The sequence below is a fragment of the Siniperca chuatsi genome, linkage group LG5 (genome assembly GCF_020085105.1).
Source record: "Siniperca chuatsi isolate FFG_IHB_CAS linkage group LG5, ASM2008510v1, whole genome shotgun sequence".
Lineage (NCBI taxonomy): Eukaryota > Metazoa > Chordata > Actinopteri > Centrarchiformes > Sinipercidae > Siniperca > Siniperca chuatsi.
The window spans coordinates 5,805,973-5,826,065 of NC_058046.1; the positions used below are offsets into that span (position 1 = coordinate 5,805,973).

The 20,093-nt window shown below is 38.9% G+C and overlaps 2 protein-coding genes across 11 annotated transcripts in view; both read left to right on the plus strand.

Moving 5' to 3' along the window:
* fkbp15b (FKBP prolyl isomerase family member 15b) overlaps nt 1-12,912 on the plus strand; it is a 30,355-nt gene extending 17,443 nt beyond the window's left edge. For 8 of the 10 annotated variants that reach the window (XM_044195971.1, XM_044195976.1, XM_044195972.1 and 5 more), the window contains 14 exons: nt 299-397; nt 564-658; nt 1,145-1,247; nt 3,642-3,674; nt 4,394-4,565; nt 6,164-6,300; nt 6,515-6,670; nt 6,904-7,056; nt 7,933-8,019; nt 8,288-8,401; nt 9,684-9,791; nt 10,506-11,158; nt 11,977-12,085; nt 12,321-12,912. In XM_044195971.1, coding sequence (XP_044051906.1) covers nt 299-397; nt 564-658; nt 1,145-1,247; nt 3,642-3,674; nt 4,394-4,565; nt 6,164-6,300; nt 6,515-6,670; nt 6,904-7,056; nt 7,933-8,019; nt 8,288-8,401; nt 9,684-9,791; nt 10,506-11,158; nt 11,977-12,085; nt 12,321-12,398 — 2,097 coding nt within the window. In that variant the 3' untranslated portion in view covers nt 12,399-12,912. The remainder of the gene's footprint in view (nt 1-298; nt 398-563; nt 659-1,144; nt 1,248-3,641; nt 3,675-4,393; nt 4,566-6,163; nt 6,301-6,514; nt 6,671-6,903; nt 7,057-7,932; nt 8,020-8,287; nt 8,402-9,683; nt 9,792-10,505; nt 11,159-11,976; nt 12,086-12,320) is intronic. The other 2 variants (XM_044195974.1, XM_044195969.1) reach the window with 1 other exon arrangement.
* Nucleotides 12,913-13,192: 280 nt separating this feature from the next.
* On the plus strand, nt 13,193-18,135 carry LOC122876167. Its single transcript, XM_044196147.1, has 4 exons — nt 13,193-13,207; nt 14,256-14,591; nt 16,307-16,499; nt 17,655-18,135. Exons 1-4 carry the CDS (start codon nt 13,193-13,195, stop codon nt 17,885-17,887), a joined length of 777 nt encoding a protein of 258 aa, XP_044052082.1. The 3' UTR covers nt 17,888-18,135.
* Nucleotides 18,136-20,093: the final 1,958 nt, after the last annotated feature.

Here is a 20,093-nt window from a genome sequence, read left to right on the forward strand (position 1 = left end):
AGCGAAATCGTCGTCAAACGATAACCGATGGGTTTGATTTCAGATTGCATTTTGGCCAATGCGTTCAGCCTCTTTTGCTCTCCACACGGACTGTTTACCTGCATGCAACCAAAGCCTGCTCAAACGTAGCTGGTCAATACTACTCAGACTACAAACTACACACTACTCGGACTACCAAACCAGAACGCTTCCGATGCCAAAATCTGCCTACAGATTCTGCATTCATATCCAGATATCTGTTTATAGAGATTAACATAACTGAGATTCATCTAGTTCTTGTCTTTTTTTACTTTAACAGATAGATGACCTTCAAAGGCAGGGAAGTCTTTCCATGGGTGTGTCTAGTATGTCGATGGAAACCTCCATGATCATGCACAACATCCAAAGAATTGTCCAGGTACACACCTGAATAGTAAAGTGCCTTGTGTTTTTGGAGGCTCTGTTACTTGTTTTTACCTCAGCTGTTTTTTATAAGTATTGATTCTCTTATTACATCTTTCTGTGTATTGGGACTTGTCATCAGTAATCAAACTGTGTTCTGAAAATTCCTTTTTTGTTTTTAGGAAAATGAATGTTTAAAAAAGGAAGTTTTTGAGAAAAGCTCTCGCATTGATGAGCAAAACCGCAAGATCGGGGAGCTCATCAACCAGAACCAGAGGTGAGTCAGAAAATGTCAGTCACAATGATGGTTGACAGAAACATCAAACATCATGTTTCCACTTGTGTCACTTGCAATAGAAATGTATATAATCTCTCACTCATGATAATGCGGAGGTCTTCTGTTTAAAACCACCATTATGAGACTTATTAGGGTTCAAACCCAGTTGGGGTAGAACGTAAGAAATGAATGGCCAAAATTTTGAAAGTTTTAAAAATGTTTTGTATGGGCCAGTATGTGATCTTGCACATTACTATTTCAAAAATGATAGGCAAGTGTGGAGGATATATTGCAAATAGTTTGACAAAACTGAAAAGTTTTCAGTTGTCAATATCTCCTCCACACTGTCACACTGTGATTGATCTGGCTGGACTAACAGTGACAGCAGACCAAACTGACTCATGTAGCTTAAAGAAAGTATCAGGAACGTTTTCAGTCTGAATGTGTTTGAGGTGGATGTAATGTGGTTGTGCTTTGGTTGTCTAGGTACATGGAGCAGAGTAACCTGCTACTGGAACAGAGGAATGACTCCCTCAAGTCATCCAGTGAGCAGAACCAGGCCAGATTACTGCAGGCTGAGCAGGACAAGGTAAGGATTTGTCTTTAGTGGTGAAAAGGCGAACAATTGAGACTGTAGATCGATTGTGCATTCACACTGTAACAAAGATGATGTTACTCTCTTGCAATGCTGACTGTCAGAAGATAGTAGTTTGTGATGGAACCAAAACATCACATACTCCAGAGTAATGTCATAAAATTTGCCTGATCATATGTTTGTGGCTGCAGATCACTGCTTGTGCATGTGGTCAGAGCCTCTAACCTGCATAGCCAGTGTCACGTCAACCAAATAGCTTGCAGTGTGTGAATGTTCCTTCAGACTGTGGAGTTGGTTTCACAAAATATGGGGGAATATGCATCTCACCCTGTCATCCAGCATCTAGAGCATGCTGTATTAGAGCCCAACAGATACGTTGGTGGGACCAGGATTAAAGGCCGATTATATATATATCCATACTGGCGTTTCTGTGAGATGATAAGAGGCAAGAAATGCCAGTACAGAAATGCCAAAGATATGTTTGAGGTAGTTTAGACAAAGTGTCTACATTGCATAATTTGTCCACCAGAGCACTGACATGTTTATTTTTTAACTGTAAAATGTCATGCTCAGTATATATCTTGGCCTTTAATAACCACATTTAAGGGATCTTTATCAAACATGTTTGTTATGCATTTAGGGAAAAATGACTATTGGCCAATATATTCGATTTTTTTACTTTTAAATATCGGTATTTGTATCGATCTCAAAAACCCAGTATCTGTTGGGCCAAAGCACAATGGTAGGTGGGGGTCTTTATAATTAAAGACTCAATGGTTTTATTAAGGGCCCTAGCCCGAGTTGGGAACCACGAATGCAAGCCATTGTGGTGCCCAGTACCAATGGTGCTGGGAACCCTATTGAAATCGCTCAGATTGTTATTTTTATTTATTTATTTTATTATTATTATTATTATTATTATTATTTTATTTATTTATTTTCTCATTCGTAAAAGTGGTACTGCAGCCTACACTGTAAGAGTTATGCAAGTGAAATTCCCAGGAGTGGTTTAGACCCGTGCACACACCTTTGACACCAAAAATGACATGTCAACCAGCAGGTGGCGCTATAATCAAGGTAAACGCGTTTTGGCCAGTAACTCCCACATAGTATGTCGCACATTAGAAAACCTGACATGCACGTGTTCCCTGAATTGAGATGCATCTTGCGATATAGGCCACGCCCATTTCTGCCTGTAATTTTTCCCCCGCAAAATTGTGAAATATGCAAAACCTCCTTTTCGAACTCCTCCTAGACGTTAAGTCTGATCTGCACGCAACTTTGCACATTGAATCTTTGGACCCTCATGATCAAAAGTTATTAAAAGAATTTTGATACTCCAAAAAATGCGCAAGTTAAAAAGGAACAACTTCCTATAGGTTGCAGTAAAACAGGAAGAGATGTCATATCTCCACATAGGATTGTCCAAACACAAAACTCGGGCCAGTACTTTCCCATGCCTCACCGAGGCTCAGTGCAAAATTTGGCCACTAGGTGGCGCTATTGTTGCAAAACAATGAAATATGGAAAAAAAATAAAAAATTCCAAACTACTGTTTCTGAACTGAATATTTTCCAATCTCTGTGTTGATCTTCACTTGCGACTTCCATTGCGCTCGTGGTACTGCAGGTCCGACTTGCATTGTCTCCGTGGGCCATGTTGCGACTTGCACCGGAGTCTTGGACGCCATAATACCTGCTTGCAGGTCTATTTCTTTTTTTTTTTTTTTTTTTTTTACTTTCTCCTATACTTTAAAGTCAACAAAAGGAAATCTAGTGTGAGTATGCAGCTGTCTGTTCCTACAGCTGTTAGAATGTCTACCATTTTCAAGGTCTATTTTCTCTAAGAAACTACATTTATTCACTATTTCACCATTTTTACATTTGATGTATATGGGTGATTTTACATGTTTCCATAACAGGTTTTAAACTTCTTTTTCTGGTGAAAACCATGAATCTCCAAAGTTGGTGATAATGAATTTTTCAGATAAACTTAAGGATCAAGGCTTTGTGGATTGAGATCTCCTACTTCTTTACCTAAATAAATGGAAACAGGGCTGGTTTCCTTAGCTCATTAAAAAGTTGATGCTTCAGAGTTACTTGGTTTTCACAGGACAGTGATGATTGGTAAAATGACTTTGCATAACTAAATGAACACTGATGCACTTTGTTCTGTCGTTAGAGATAAGTGGTAAATTTGGAAAAGTAAGTAAGGAGTACATGCATTCTTATCTTCTAGGCAATTTGAATTATTTATTATATCATTTACTGTCTGTTTCCTGTTTATAAATTTGATGCTAATGTTAAATGCTTCGCTGCTGGCTGCCTGGTCATTGCACTGCTGTGCTGTTCTGAAGAAAATCTAGCATTTACTGCTCTCTCTTCTCAGCATGCACTGCCTCAGGACCTGGGCTCCGGCCAGGTGAGCCTGCTTTCTCTGTGTACCGCTGCCAGACTGGGGTCAAATAGTATATGCAAAATAAGTTTTTTTTAAAAACTACTAAGTTTATTTTCAAATCAGCAGCTGTTATGAGCAAACATAGCAAAGACAGCTCCTCAGTGATTTTGATACATTTGTCATTGATAATTTAAACTCAGGAAGAAAAACTTAAGAGAAAAACTTAAAGAAATTTGCAATGATGTCCATTTAGAGGAAGCACAACTGATAAGTCCCTGAGACAGTAAATGGTCAATTCCACTAAACAAGTTACAGGATGGAAGTAAGTTTAGACAAAAGATTTAAATTTCATTTTGAATGCAATTTTGGGACTTAATAGCTGATCTGACTATCTGGTTTGTCCTGATCACCCCCCATTTCCAAACTTGCTGCACCAAAAGTCATGTGGAACTACTATTTGACCCGGATCTGACCGCTGCCACTGGAATCATCCTCTTTATATCATACTTCATTAACATTTTAACTAACGTTTTTGTCTTTTTCCCTTCTGTCTCCTTTTCCATCAGTCATCACCATTTTTCTCCGACAGGGTCATGCTGCTCACACCACAAGCACCAGTCATCCCGGCGGTCACTATGTTGTTACACTGTCTCTGTGTGGCTTGGGTTTTACTTTACTGTAGACAGCCACTGGTACATCCCCTCCTCCTCACCCCTCCCCTTGTCTGCCTGCGTCTCCATCAGGTTCGTCTGACAGAGGATCTGGCTTCGTCCACGGCCCGGCTGTCTCAGGTGCAGCTGGAAGCTTCAGCTCACCAGCAGAAGGCCGCGGAGCTGCAGAGTAAACTGAACTCAGCGCTGCAGGACAGTGAGAGCCACAGCCAACGCATCGCTGCCCTGGAAGCACAGCTGGAAAGTTTGTGTTGTCGTTTTTTTATTGATTTGGGAAATTGCAAAACATTTCATTTGATCTTAAAGTCAAAAATTTAAGAAAGTATTTTGCCTCTCATTTCAAATAGCTTGTGTCTGCTTAGTTGACAGATTAGGTACACCTAGCTAAAACTAATGCAGTCTAATACATCAGTCCTGCAATACATCCTAACTTCATGGTTCAAATTTCTAATGTTCAGTTTTTGTTGAAACGTCTTTAGAGAGGTGTTGATAAGCCTACCCTCAATGATATAAATGGGGTGGACAAAATATTTGCAACACCTCTCAATAAAACGCAATACAAATCAACAGCAGCACAAATTACAGCCTCCAAAATGAATTGAATGAAAGTTGAATTAACACCTCTCATACATACTAACATACTAAACTGGAAACTGGAGTGTATGTGGTTATACTCATTTAACCAGTCCTTTGTCCTGTTCTTCAGACTAATCCTGACTTAATAGCCAGCTAAAACAATCCTGTTGATTCTCATTTAGTTAACGTGTTTCTTAAACACAGAGTGGAAGGATAAGAGTGGAGTTTTTCTTATTTTCAAACTGAAAATATAAATCTTTAAGAAAGGGTCTCAAATATATAGTTTCATTTTTACAAAAGGATCAGTAATTTCCTAAAACAGCTGGTAACTGAAATCTAACAAAAATGCACTAACGACTAAAGAACAAAAGGTGTGTGTGTGTGTGTGTGTTAGTTTGATCTGCATCATATGTTCATCGTGCACTAGCATGGACACGTGGTGCAGACAAAAGAAAGCACAGTAAAGCGAGAGCTTTAAGTTTTCTCTCCGCGTGTGTGGTTAAGGCCAAACTAAAGATGTATGTGTATGATCTGTTTAGGATAACAGTTAAAAGGAGTTAGTTAGCATGCAAAGACTCTGTCTGTGTGGAGCATAACATAAACTAACAACAACTTAGCGGTGGCTGAGAACTACAGTTACAATAATAACCTTAACCATGGACAAGATCACAACAATAAAACCTCAATGAAAACACATCAGTAATGTTACATGTAAGCTTAGCTATGTACACTGTTACTTGTGCTATGCCCAGTTGTTATGTTACCCGTCTGTGGGAGGGAAAAAGAGCTTTGGCGTGCTGCTCCGTCTGCTCCGAGCAGGACACGCTGGAAGACAGCTGCTGCAATCCAGCTGCAGTGAAAAGGCCAGGAGAAAAGAGGAAGAACAATGGCCAGCTGTTCCTTTTATTGGCCTTGTGACATCATGGGTCACAGGTCACAATTCATACACAGGTGTGAATTACTGGAGGACTGTGGACTGTGTGAAATGTCTTGATCATAATCTAGATAACAGAGTATGATTCAGATGTGTGAATAACTCTGCATTTTAACAGGTTTGGGCTTAAGAATGTGTTGCTTTGATAGCAGCTCCAGATAAACGAAACAAATCTGTGCTTGTGTCAAATCATCAACAGTCAAATCAAGGTAACTCAATGTACAAAGAACATGGCCCTGGAGCGTACAAGGTAAAAGTAATGCTGAAAATAACCGACCCAGGCTGTGATAGCAGAAGCACTGGTCTAACAATGCTGTGTTTATGTGTATCAGAGCTGATGGAGGCAGTAGAGAGGGCCCAGGCTCAGTACCGCTCAGAGAAGCAAAGACGCAAAGAGATGGAGCTGAAAGTCAACAACATGGAGGAGGAACTGCAGGACCTAAAGACTGATAAAGAGAGCCTAGAACGTGTAAGTATACTTGTTTTTATAATGTTTTTGTCCTTCTGTCAGTGAAAGGGGACAGGACTTTGGTTCTCTACAGAGAGTATGCACTTAATATCACAGTATACAGAAGTCACCATAAAAACAAGGATAATATGTTAAAGGACTGGCCAGATTTAGAAAGTATTCAGGCAGGATAGTTAGTAAATGCTGACAAACAGTTGGTTCCCCTCCCTTTAAGATGCTTTCGGAAAGGAAGAAGAAGTGGCTGACTGACCGTCAGCGTCGGGATGAGGAGGTGGAGGAGCTCCGCAAGAGCAGCCAGCAGGAGCTCGACAACCTCCGAGCTCAACTTCGCAAGGCCAGGACCAGCACTGATAACACTGCATCTGAACAGGTTGCATCCAATGAAAGGGCTGTTCAGCAAAGAATATACTGTAGGAATATGAAAGCAAATTATTACAATTATTATAAACTCATTATCAATCAGTCTTCTCTCTGAACTCTGTTAAATGTCTTTTGGATCAGTTAACAAAAGACGATTTATGGAAGCGTTTATCTCAAGTGGCTACATTGTTAACATTGCTTAACTTAGAACCACTAATGGCATGTACTATGCATGTGTTGCAGTTGTCTAAGCTGCAGGCGGAGCTGGAGGAGGAGTGGAAGGGGAAATGTGATCAGATGATGGCCTCTGCTAAAGAGCAGCACAGTAGAGAGCTGGCTAATCTAACAGAGCAGAGAGATGCTCTGCAAGACAAGCTTACCCACCTACAGGAAAAGGTAGCCATGATAAAACACACACAAAAGTCCATGCAGTTTGTCTCATTGGTTGTTGACTTAAAGATGAACTCAAATGTTGTGCATTATGGTCACTTTAATAGTAACCCTGATGATGTCATCAGGGCATTGATTTTGATCATTCTTTTTTATATCTGTCTCTTGTGAGTCCATTAACTTAATGAAGTTGGAGTACCTCTTTTAATAATAATGTGATTTCTTTATAAGTATAGTATTACATTTTGTTTTATCTTTTCATGCAGGGCAAGGTTATAGTTCAAGGTCATAAAACAGAGCAGGCTGAGTACAAATTACATCAGCTTTAAAAAATGTATTATGTCCCTAATATTTAATTTAACATATTTAATGACCATTGCTTGGTGACATTAAAACCCTTGAACACAACTTGTCACAACACAACTTTTAATACATGTACCAAAAACTCAAAGGCTCAAAACTAGCTGATGCCAAAGAAAACAAACATACAAAGTACCTTGACATTTTTATAGGCTAGCTAGTTAGCTAAAAAAGCTAAAACTGCTAACTAGCCAGCTTTTTTTTTTAGCTCATTAGCTAAGTCATTATTTAAATCTTTTTGTTGTAACTACTGTTATTGTTTATAAAATTAAACCACTAGTTGTAGAGAAAGCATTAGATATTTCAATTCTCAAAGTAGAAGAAAAAACTGCTTTATGTATCTATTTCTTTTTTCTATTTGGTCAGCAACAACCAGAGGGTTTTAAAAAGACTTCAGTTTGATTTTTTTTTTTTTAAACTAGGAGTCACCATAATTGGAAACACATTAGAGTTACATAGTGTGAAGTGTGAATATATGATGTGTGATTGCCTTTTTTTTTTTTGGCCTCTCACTCTCAACAGTTAACGATTCTGAAGCAGTCAAGAGATTCAGAAAGTTTGCTACAGCACTGCGGACAGACTGAAGAGCCGCAAGCCCTTCACGAAAAAGTAAGATGGATGACTAGTTGTCAGTCAGCCTGTACTTAAAGTAGATTAAATAGTCATCATTGGCAGGTAATGGATTTGTCAGGACCAGACTTTTAAGGAATTTTGCAGGACATTACATTTCCATACACAACTGCTATTCATTCCTCAGGAAAATTATTGTTTGCTGCCTTTTATGTTCCTGGTTCCCTACCACCCCCTCCCTCCACACAAATACAAAGAAACACTCTTTTACACACACACACAGTGATTATATGTTATTCTCTTTAAGTACACAGCCTTGGAGCGGCAAGGAGTAGCTGTTAAGGAGAAACTGGAAAGAAGAGTGGCTGAACTGGAGCAGAAACTGACAGAGCAGGAGAGTTTAAGAGACACTGCAACAGAGGTGAGGAGTCATACATGAACACACACTGACACACCAATGAAACAATGAAATTAGGGTGCAGCACAATCATTCTCTCCAGTTTTCCATCATTCATGAGAAGAGTGTAACTTTGTCACTGTGGAAGTTATAGAATGAATATCAAAAATGGTCAGCTTTAGCACATTACTACCTGCAGATGTTAGTGAAGGATGGCTGAGCCTTCAGTCCCTCCCATTCTTAGTTCCTAGCTTACTTTTCACCATCCACAAACAGGAAGTCAAAAGGGCTTTGATTTTTGCTTGGGAATATTTCATGTTTTTCAGTATCTAATGTGTTGCATATTGTAAACCCATATAGGCTGTGCAGCTATTGTAGTACTAATATATGAATATAAGCTCATCTACAAGTTTTCATTAGACTGCAGTGAAAGTGTTTCCCCAGCTACTAAGTATTCAATCACATTTTGACTATGAACAAGATTCAAGACACACCATGAGACAAAAATAATTACAAGGCAAGGTAATAAACCATTTTACCAACAAACTGCTTCTCCTTTTAGGCCCTGCTTATTAAAATCATACAGCCAAAGGTCTTCATGTATTTACGATACATCATTTCTGCCTTTTCATTAGAAACCTTTCAGTTTATTGTAATCCAATACAACATCACAACCAACAGCCTCAAAAATGACCATAGAGTTGAATCAACACCTTTCTGAACACAATCTGAATATGATTATATTAGTGGCATGATAATGTAATAAATATGATTAATCTGCATTAATATAGGCTTTATTTAGGTTCTGTTGTATTGTACTCCATTAGAATACTACAGATGTTCCTATTTTTATGGTATTTCAGGATATATTTTAAGCACTGTATTGTAACAAAAATATCTATAAATCTATGAATTATTCTTTGTAATGTTAATTGTTTGACAACCTTGTAAACAGAACCATGTTATTTAAATTACATTTTAAAAATAAATCAGTTATTTTTTCAGTTAGTGTTTTAAGATTATTTATGTCATGAGCGGTACTTAAGTACTATAGGCAGGATATTCATTTATTTGTTCATGTTTTTATAGCGACAGACGCATAAGCATAGAATATTCATGTTATTAAATGATTAATGCTGAATATCATAGCTCACAGTTGTGAAGTACAACCTTTGCTTAAGTTTGATCGCGGATTTACGTATGTACATGTTTAATTTGATGGCAAAAGTTTAAGGCCAATGCACGAATGTGTCATTACTCATCATTTTTTAGCAATGAAAGTGAGGCCAGCTGTGTGTACTTGCAGGTTAAGCGTGTGATGAACGGAGTGTTTCATTCTTTGCGAGGGGAGTTTGACCTCAGTGAATCTTACAGTGGGCAGGCTGTGCTGGGGGTGATTGTCACTACCATTAAGGTAAGTGCTTTTTTACACAGAAATGCCAAAGCAGCCTTTCTGTGGCAGTCTGGAATGTCGGAAAAGAAAATACATCTGATTAATGACATGTTTTGTAAATGGACAGAATGATGGAAATGTATGGATGGAAAAAGGTGTCTTGTATCCAATTCACATATAACTTGGTGTATATATTACAGTAAGTAGTCTCTCGTGAACCCAGTGTGGTCAGCTATAAATGTTCTTTGCCTAGGTGGCAGTCTTATGTCCCAGCTTCTATCTATCCATCTATCCATCCATCCATCCATCCATCCATCCATCCATCTCTCTCTCTCTCTCCCCCCACTGTAGGGGTCAAGCATTCAGGCCTGTACCGTTCTCTTGGTGTACGCCACTCATGAGGGCCTACTGTAATATCCCTCTCTATGTATTGACGACAGACTGTTCTTGCTGACTGTTTGATCACATCCTGCATTGACAACAATGAACCCTCTTTCAAAGTCACTTAGAGCTTTTCCTCTTGATACAAAATTAGAATCAACTGGGTCTGCTCAGCATTTTTATCCATGCCACAGAGCATGATTGGATGTTAATTGCTTAATTGTACCATGCAGTGCACCTGTGTGGAAGTATCTGCATTTGTTATGTTTCTCCACTCATTTATTCAGGTGTGTGTGTGTGTGTGTGTGTATGATTGTGTGATCTTTCTTAAATCATATGGATATTTTTTTCCAGAATGTAACCCTGCAGCTGCTCAGTGTCACAGACAGATCTTCACTGAATCCGAGTAAGAAGAAAGAGGAAGTGGAGGAAGAGGAGGAAGAAGAAAGTGATGATATGAAACAAAGAGAGGAGGTAACTCATCAGAATGTACATGTGAATGGAGAGAAAGAAATCAAAGAGGATGAAAAGGAAGAAAAAGAGCATGTAGCTGAATCGTATTCTCACCAAGACAGTGAGATCCAGATGGATCAGGAAGTAGCAGCAGAGAAGGAGACAGAGACAGCGTTAAAGATACAAAGTGAGGCAGAGACATTAGAGACCACTGGTCTCCATCCACAAACACCACAAGAGACAGCAGCAGCAGAGTCTGAAGTACAGCAGGAACAGCCAGAACACTCTGTTGCTGAAACATCTACAGAAGAAAAAGACACCAACAAGTATGCAGATCGAGATGGTGAACCTGGTGAGGGTTCACCACCTGAGGATGGACAGGAAACGGTGTCAAAAAGAAATGCTGCAGTGAGCAGTGAGGTGGACAAAGGGACCGTGGACGAAGGAGAGCATGTAGGAGAAATTAATGCTGCTTCTCAAAAAGCCTTTGGACCCCCAACTGACCCACCTCCACTACCGAATGCACTTCAGAACAGCTCAGGAGAGGACAAAAGGTGAGTCCTTGCATCAACGGTTACTATATATTATTCTTAGCGAACCATTGTGGCTGTCAGTAAGTGATTCCAGTGATTCCAGTAAAACAACTGGTGGGATGGAGGCGATGCGCATCACTTGCATTGTTCCAAATATCAGGTGGTCACACTCGCCAACAGGATGGTAAAGTCAGCATCACAACTAGATTAGATTAGATTAGATAAATGTATTAATCCCCAGAGGGAAACTACTTTTGCCACCCATCTACAGTGACAAAAACACTTAACTGCACCAACAGATGATGACCATCAAACTGAAGTCTGGTTTGAACTCTTTCCTCCCACATCTTTTCTAATGAAATCATGACTTAAACCAATTATAGTGCCAGACTTTTTAATAATCTTTTTAATCCTGTTTCCATCATTGGCACTATTGCTATCACCCCAACATAAAACAGCATAAAAAGGGCATTGGCCACAAAACTGAGAGAAAACATTTAAAGCTTCCTACTGAACTCAAAGGACTTAAGTTTCCTGAGAGAACACAACATTTCTGTTCTCCAGTTTAATTTCATATCAATATGAACCCCCAGATATTTGTTTGAGGAAACAATTTCCTTTCAGCCTGCTGATTTATGATGAGAATTTGTGATGCTCCCTCTTTCCTTTTTTCAGTTCAATAACAAGCTACGTTATCTTACTAATATTAAGTTCAGGTAATTAATATCACACCATCTGACAAATCTGTCAGCTTCATCTTTGGAGGTCTCATCCTCACCATTTAGTATGTTTAGGATTGGGCAATATGTGAGATGATATATTCTCCCCCATTCTCTCAGTTTTACGGGGGCAATGGGTGAGGATAATGGAGAGGAGCCATTTTTCCAGATCACAACTCCTGCTGAAGCACCCGAAGCACCCGGCGAGGAGGAAGAGGAGGATGAGATGGTAAGGAAGGATCTATAGAGTTCAGTCTAAGATCTCAGATTTCATTCATCACTCTGCCCCGGACCCCAGCCCTTCCCTTGTGTTTTGTCTCCATGTTAAGTCAGTCAGTGATGTTTTATTGCTACATTACATATACTGCTTTAAAAAGATTGCATTCTGTTCTGTATTAGCTAAATCCATCAATACAGCATTGATGGACTGCATTCATGTTTTCATTTCTCTTGTTTGTGTCCAGAGCTTGAAGGGGCGTCCCCCCCCTGCCCCTTTGTTTGGTGATGATGAGGATGATGATGATCTGGACTGGCTGAACTGAGATGGAACCAGAATAATACAAGTCTGCATCTTAATTTTCAACACAAAAACTGGCGCGATGTGCTTTACCAGCTGTGTCTGCTGCATGGTGGAGCAGTTAAGATGACGAGAGAGGCCTTTGCTGATGACCTTGATTGGATGGAGAAGTCAGACAGCCTGGCTCTTCACCTGTGTGTTGTCATGCTGACTGACAGCTGCTGCCACAGCATCCTGAAGGACAAAGCTACAATTTCAGGCTCTGATTTTGATTGAAATAACAAGCCTGTAATTCACAGAAGAATCAAACCATACTTTTAAATAATTATGTGATATCTGTTGGTGATGCAATTGAATTCCAAATTTTTACATGGCACTGTAGCAGTTGATTTGTTGAATCAACAGTAATACTGTTGTTAGTGGTTTCAGACTGTACCATTACAGGTTAATTATTAGCTTGCTGCTTTAAGAATAGAACTTTTACACAATTTTGCTAACCAGAAATGAATTCCAGAAAATAAATGACATTGAAAAACGGGGCCTATGTCTCTTCTCTTAGCGAGTTGTGCGTGTCGAATCAGTTTTGTCTGCAATAGTTTAGCATTTTTGTTAAGGTATGCTTGGGGCTTTTGCATAAAATCTTAAATACTGTACTTTTTATGTTGAGGACAATCTCGGAATCCATCAGCTATTTCTGACGACAATTTAGCCTCTGGGGTCAACGAATTAATTTTTTTAGCCACCAGCTTTGCACCAAGTCCTGCCTTACTGTGCTGTGATTGGCTAGAACTCGTTACTTGCACACATCCTTGTGATTGGATGCTAGCTGTGACGGTAAGCCACACCCTATTGTATCAACATTAGAGACGCTACTAATGTTGAAGATAATGTAATAATATGAACATAAATGTTTTAAATCCTTATATCTACAGAGAAGATGAAACTCAATTTGACCCCTTGTTTATGTATTCATAACCATAACTTTATTAAATGAACATTAGACTCAATCTTGAACCATGTGTTGAGATTGAGAAAAACAAAGGGTTGAGGAACTGTATAAGATAACAAACTAGTCAAAATTATTTAAAGGCAATAAGTCACTAGGCCACACCATCATACAACTGTGTATAGGTTTGTAAAAGCAAGAGTCCCAGAATTCAGATGCTCCATGGTCCTGCATTTTTTTGCAGGACCCAGCACGGTTAGCGGCCCACCGTAGAGTTCGTGCTTGCTTCGAAGCCAGGCTGCTCGCACCATAGCGGCCAAACGTGCATCGCTGACTGCAAGATGGAGGCATTTCCCTTCAGCCTGTTGACGGCCTTAAAAAAAGGCTCATCCTGCCACCTGAAATCCTTCGCTGCTCTGCACCATTATTGCAAACTCCTGGCTCATGGAGTCCAACTCCTCTGTGTGCTGACTCTAAACAGCTAGGGGGAAAAAAAAAAAAGAAAATAAAAAATAGAGCTTTGATGTGTGTTGGAGAAAAGATGTACTGAAGAGATGGTCCTCAATAAAAGAATAACTCAAAGAGCCTCTGTTGTTCTTACATGAATACATGGATTTATTACAAACAAAGATTTGTCTACAGAGAAGCATTGGGGAAGCATGTACACACGAGAACAGCCAACACAATACTTAGTTTACATCCAAAAAGGTAAACTACTTATAGCAGAACAGCTATATCTACCATGAAACAAAGAGAACTGTCTCCGTATCAGTAGCTCAGAGCCTTCTGAGGTACATGTAATCTTAAGGTTGGAACAGCTGGTGTCCCATTACCCAAAACAACATAATCATATGGCATCAAGGCCTCCTTTGTAAAACAATACGTCAGACTAAAGTATTATAAATTCTATTATACCCATAATCTCCTTAGTGGTAGAGTGGGTCGTCCACCAATCGGAGGGGCAGCGGTTCGATCCCGCCTTCCCCCCGGCCCACATGTCGAAGTGTCCTTGGTGACCTATCAGATTGTGGTTTGTCCTGGCCAGGCTCAGACAGTGACCTCCATGTGAAGAAGGTCTCTGCCCCTCCTCACGTCCATCGTCTTGTTCCTGTGGGTCAAACGCTGGCTGCTGCCCCTGAGGCCAAAGATGACCAGCAGCCACCCAGGTCAGCCCAGACCCTCCACCTCCGGAACAAGTCTTTTGAGCCTGTGAGTCAAGGAGATGATACAGAGGAGGAGCACCATACTTCCCAATATAAACTGGACCTGAAGGTTAGACCCTATTTTTCTCCATTTTGGTTGTGTTTTCCTGTATGTCACAAACTGCAGGTCTTCAACTCAAAGAAACAGAATAAGGTGGTCCTGAGGTTTTGGAGTAACTTGCAGACTTTAGGGTGGCTAGTTCAGGGGACCTGGGAGATTGTAATATCCCTATAAATACATAGAGCTGTGATAGCTCTGCATAGTTAGAAAGATTTGGAAGGCAGTTGCAGAATTGTCTACAGTAAGTACAATTTTAGAACATTTTCCACAATGACTAAAGTAAATACTTACTACTTATCACTAATATAAACTTTGTACTTGTGTGTTTTGGTGTTTTTAAGGGCTCTGAAAACGGCCACATTTAAAGATAAATAATGAATGTTGTCACAAAATATGAACTACTGGCATCTTAATTGTATAAATGTCACTGACCTGCCATAGGTCAGTCATTACAAACTCATGCTGTGCAGCCAAACATTGTTCACACCCACAAAACATTATTTTAAATTCTAGTGGAGATACCAAGGTTTATAAAGATACTGAATATGTCAGGCTGAATTTTGGGGAAATGTGTTTAAAATGAAGCACTAGACATCTTAAACATTTCTATTCGATGGAATGGTGCAGCCATTAAGTCTGGAAATTTCACTCAGTCTAAACATCATACACTGTGGCTGTATACAGTCTATGTATACTACATGTGATACTGTCAGATGGTGTGGATGATTGATGAAGATGATTTTTTTTAAAAAGCCCCTTAAGGGGAATATGATGGAAAATGTAAGTTGATTCAGATGGAAAACATTTGCTTTAAAACGTATTTGACTTTGTATTTTTTAATAATAATTATAAAGGAGAAAAAAAGAGAAATGAGAATTGTTGTGCAGGTTTGCTCATTCTGGTGTATCTGTAGTTTCATGTTCAGTGCTAATCTTCATTAGCATCACTTAATTATCACTCTTTGGCCTCAGTATCTCTCTGAGCCAGTCGACCTCAGTCCTCTCTCAGGGATTTGAAACTCTTGTAATTGAAAGTGCTGACATCTGACGATTGTCACTCACTCGGTTGGTCATGATTACACAAGTCTACAGTACATGTGTGCGTTTTTCCATCAACACCCCCTGCAAGTGCGTAAGAGAAACTGCAAAGTGAGAGTGGGCATCGGCTTCCAAAGATGCCAACTCCGATAACCATCACAAACACAACACTTTTCTACTGGCTTTATTTAGTGTTTTCAACATCTCATGTAGAGACTGGGTGTTGGTCACGTACTTCCCTGATTAATCATGTCTCAGTACAGAAAGGCTGAAATGAATTCCTTCTTAGCTGCTCATAAACAAATGAATTAAAGAATTTAAACTTGTATGATTTCATGTTACATGTAAATGTATGCCAAGGTTGTGCACAGCTTGTAAAGGGGCAAACTGTGTTGTTGTAAATCTAATGTTCTGTCAGTGAGAAAAATTAATATATCTCAGTCTCCCTCACTTTTAAAAACTCATACAAGTACTGTTTCTGAAATGTTGCTGCAAAGCTAAAATTCTTTAAATATGGTCATTTTTTGTGACAAAACGGTCACTGATTCAAATGTAGCTAATGTATTGTTTTCTAAATATTCCAACCTACAATTCGGATTGCTCAATGTCAATGTGGGATGAGATAGTATTGGATTTATATCTACTGTACATGCACTGAATCTTTTTTTCTCTATATTGTGAACCCAGACTGGAATCGATGGGAATGATTGGGAGAGCCTGAAGAGACAAACGTACCTGTGGAGGACGCACACTCAGCCTGTTAATTCTGAGTGTGAGAGGCCTTCATCTTCAGTGGACAATGCAGACCATGTACCATACAGCCTCCACCCAATCTCCATACCAAGCTCACACTACCAGTCCAAGAACTCTTCAACCACAGGTAACTGCAGATCAGGGAGTGTAGCATGACGGGGCAAACTGAGAGTCCATACCCCATTCCTCAACCCTAACCCCAGCATTAACACCAAACCTCCATTTCTAGCTATGAAGGGCTACGAGATGAGTTGTGCTGGCTGTGGATTATTGTGTCTTCGGGGTTCAGACAGATCATATAAACAGAACATTTTAAATATACTTGCTGTTGCCAGGATGACCTGATGGTGGCTCTATAGTCACACTTGCAGGTCCAAAATAATGCATCTGATGTTTGTGTTCTGCCATCTTCTGTTTAAAAATTATGTGGCAAGATTTGTCAAATTTTCACAGCTTTTCTATAGTCTAGAAAGTTAAATTATGCTCTGTGTAAGTTTTCAGAAAAAAAGAGCCTGCATTAGATTTATCTTTAGCGAAGGTATCAAGGAAAAAGAACTACTTGTTATAAAGCCACCCTGGCTTATATCAGTGTAATGTGAGTAATGGGGAACATTTCCCACCTGTGAATTTTAAAGGCCCTTTGTCAGCTTCTTACTATGGGTGATGGGGTCCTACATAGACAAAAACTGCCAACAGTTGAACAGTTTTGGTTATTTCACCTTTTTGTGTTTTCGTCAGTGCTCTTCGTACTGGTTTGAAGTGCGCAGGGCTCAGTTGGAAAAAAGGTGATGTCATATACCTCAGCGCACCAATCAGGATTCAGCAACATTTGATGGTTGTTTGCTTATGTTGCCAAAATCTGATCAAACCACACCCACAAAGCCCAGGTGAAGTAGTTTAGCTGAGTTTTTGAGTGTTAAACTTATATACTTATACTTAATAAATAATAACTGAGAATATTATTTTCCAAACGAGAAATTTGATGCTGCTTGTTGCTTTTTTTCAGGAGCTTTAATGGCTCTAGTGCTTTATGGTGTCTGAGGTACAGGTTTTCCACACCTGGGGAAAATAACAGCATATCCACTAGTTGTGTTCATGTATGAACCTACTGAACAGTGCAACAAGAGCTGATCAAATTTTCAACAGAAGGTTATCAGCGAGCAACTACATCAGTTCTTTTCCCCTTTAATCTTAAAAGCTTTATAGATGCAGTTTGAATTTACTTGCAAGACATATTTATGCCAAGCATAATACAGTTTATGCTTGGTATTTGTGTTCACAGGTCCTGCTAAATGTAAAAATATGGACTATATAAATGGGATATGGCAAAACTATTGTCAGTCCCTGGCATCTACATCCAAGGACGGCCCTCATACAAGTGATGACTTGGGTGAGTGGGTTTTGATTTCCAATCTGCTTTCGCCAAAACCCTGGACAACACATAATTGTCTATACCCTAGTGCAAAGTCATACATTATTATCAATATTTATATTATTTATAGCTCCTTTTGCTAGTGTGTCCAAATCAGTTCTCCCAGCCCTAGTCAACAAACTGTCAAAAGTAACAATTTGAATGTTTTCCCCAGGCCATAAATGCAGATACCAAAAGTGATATAGAGCTGCATTGTAAAGGAACCATTCATCCCCCAAGCTCTCAGCAAAGCTCCCAGGCATCAAGTACTGTTAAACTAACCAGGTCATTTGCAAATCTCCCACTTATTAGACACACAATTTTAAGCCTAAATGCAGGATTAAATCACTCCTAAAAATGGAATGCGTTTTGTCCAAGTCCATGAACATAATTCAATATTAAAGTGAACATATGTGCACAAATAATGTGCAATAGCTTTAAATAAATGGTACTTGATGAGCAAACTTTGGTTCGTGTTATATAAAATGGTTGGGTTTTGATTCTGTAGAGCAGTAGGTGTCACTGTAGAGTCACTGAGGCTCACTTGAACATACAAACTGGACCACTGTGGAATAAAGACAACTTTTCTGAATAGAAATACGATTACATTGTTGGCTGACTAATGTAGGGTAATATTTTTTTGCGACCATGACATCAGACCAGTTGGAATAAAATGATTTAGTCATCATTGTTTTAATCCAGAAGGCAATTACATTATATTCAGTTACTTTAGATGTATTTAACATTGGAAGTTTAGCATAATCTTAGTTAGATTAGGTCAGTGATCCCTGTGGGCAAATAGGATCATTATAGGGTCAGAGAAGATGTTGTAGACACTGGGAAGAGAATAAAATTAAAAATTAAAACAGCCAAACATTTTAAAAATAAAACAGCAAGTAAATATGGATAAAACATGCCATCTTCTCTGATAGAATTTGGACTAAACATGTTTGCATATTAAGATAAAATAAGATATGCCTTTATTGATCTCCAGAGGGGAAATTCAGGTGTTGCAGCAGCACAAGGATAGAAATAAGTACAGGTGATAGAGAAAAGTAAAAAAATATATAAAATTAGAAGTATATCAAATTAAAAATAAGAATAGACATAAAAATAGAAACTATACAGTTAGATTGTCCCTTTATCACCCTGTATTTATCAGCATGTTGGTTTGAACTACAGACAGAAAGATGAGGCTGAGTTATCTCAACATAAACAGTTTTCATAATCAGAAATGCTTAAACGCACTAGGAAAATGTCCTACTTCATGGGAAAAATGACTGAGACTGAATGAACGGTGTTGTAAAATGAGTTAAGAGGTTTTCATATTGAGACTGGCTGTCTGGCAGCAGTGGTTGGTAGCATGATGTCACCATCAAACCAATTTAGATTTTTTTCAGCTAAAATATAAAAATATACACAAGCTAAAAAAAAAGGTTAACCTCAGGAAATGTACTTCTTTTGAACCACTGATTTAGATTTTCAGGCATTTTAATATTGTTGAATTTACCAGTAAATATCAGCCATTGGTTGTTTAATTCCAAAAATATCAATATCAACTCTTACATGATGGGCATGTGACATTAACAGCCCAGCATCCGTTAAGAGGAATTGCGTTCATATGGGATGATTCTGTAGTGCACAATTTATGTCTGGTGCCAATGCAGGAAGTAGTGTGTCCTTACAGTGACACAGAAAGTTATGGGGTTGAAGTCTAACCAAGTGTTTCAGTTGCTTACTGCTAACCATACCTTAACCATAGTTTATTTACCATAACCACAATTTTTCCCTGACCTTAACCATATCATAGTTGTCATGCAGATATTGCACACAAAATTTTTTTTGTCATTGATTGTAATTTGGGTTTTTTGTTGTGAAATATCAATGTCTTGTCTGGCAATAAGGTTGCATTAATGACCCATGCCATCTTAACGACTCATGAGATGTGAAGCACACACACAGGTTTAAATGCCTGGGACTTAATGCTACTCAGAAGAACTGATGAAACCTGGTAGATAAAACACCTTTAAGACTAAAAACAGTCCAGTTGCCATTGATTCAGTACTTTAAATATCCTATGACTTCAGTCATTTATTTAATGTAGCCAGATAGATTTTAGCTTTGCTTTCTTTAGAAATGTGCTTTCAGAAACATGACTGGTATGTGGTATTTTGATGCTGGAGAAGTCTAGATTTCAACTCCAGCTTTAAAGCATATTGTCTGTCCAGGCTGGTCCATTTCTTTCACTTTGAAATTATTCAAGACCCTCCAAGAACTTTCACACCCCAGACCTCGAAGAGTTTTCAAACA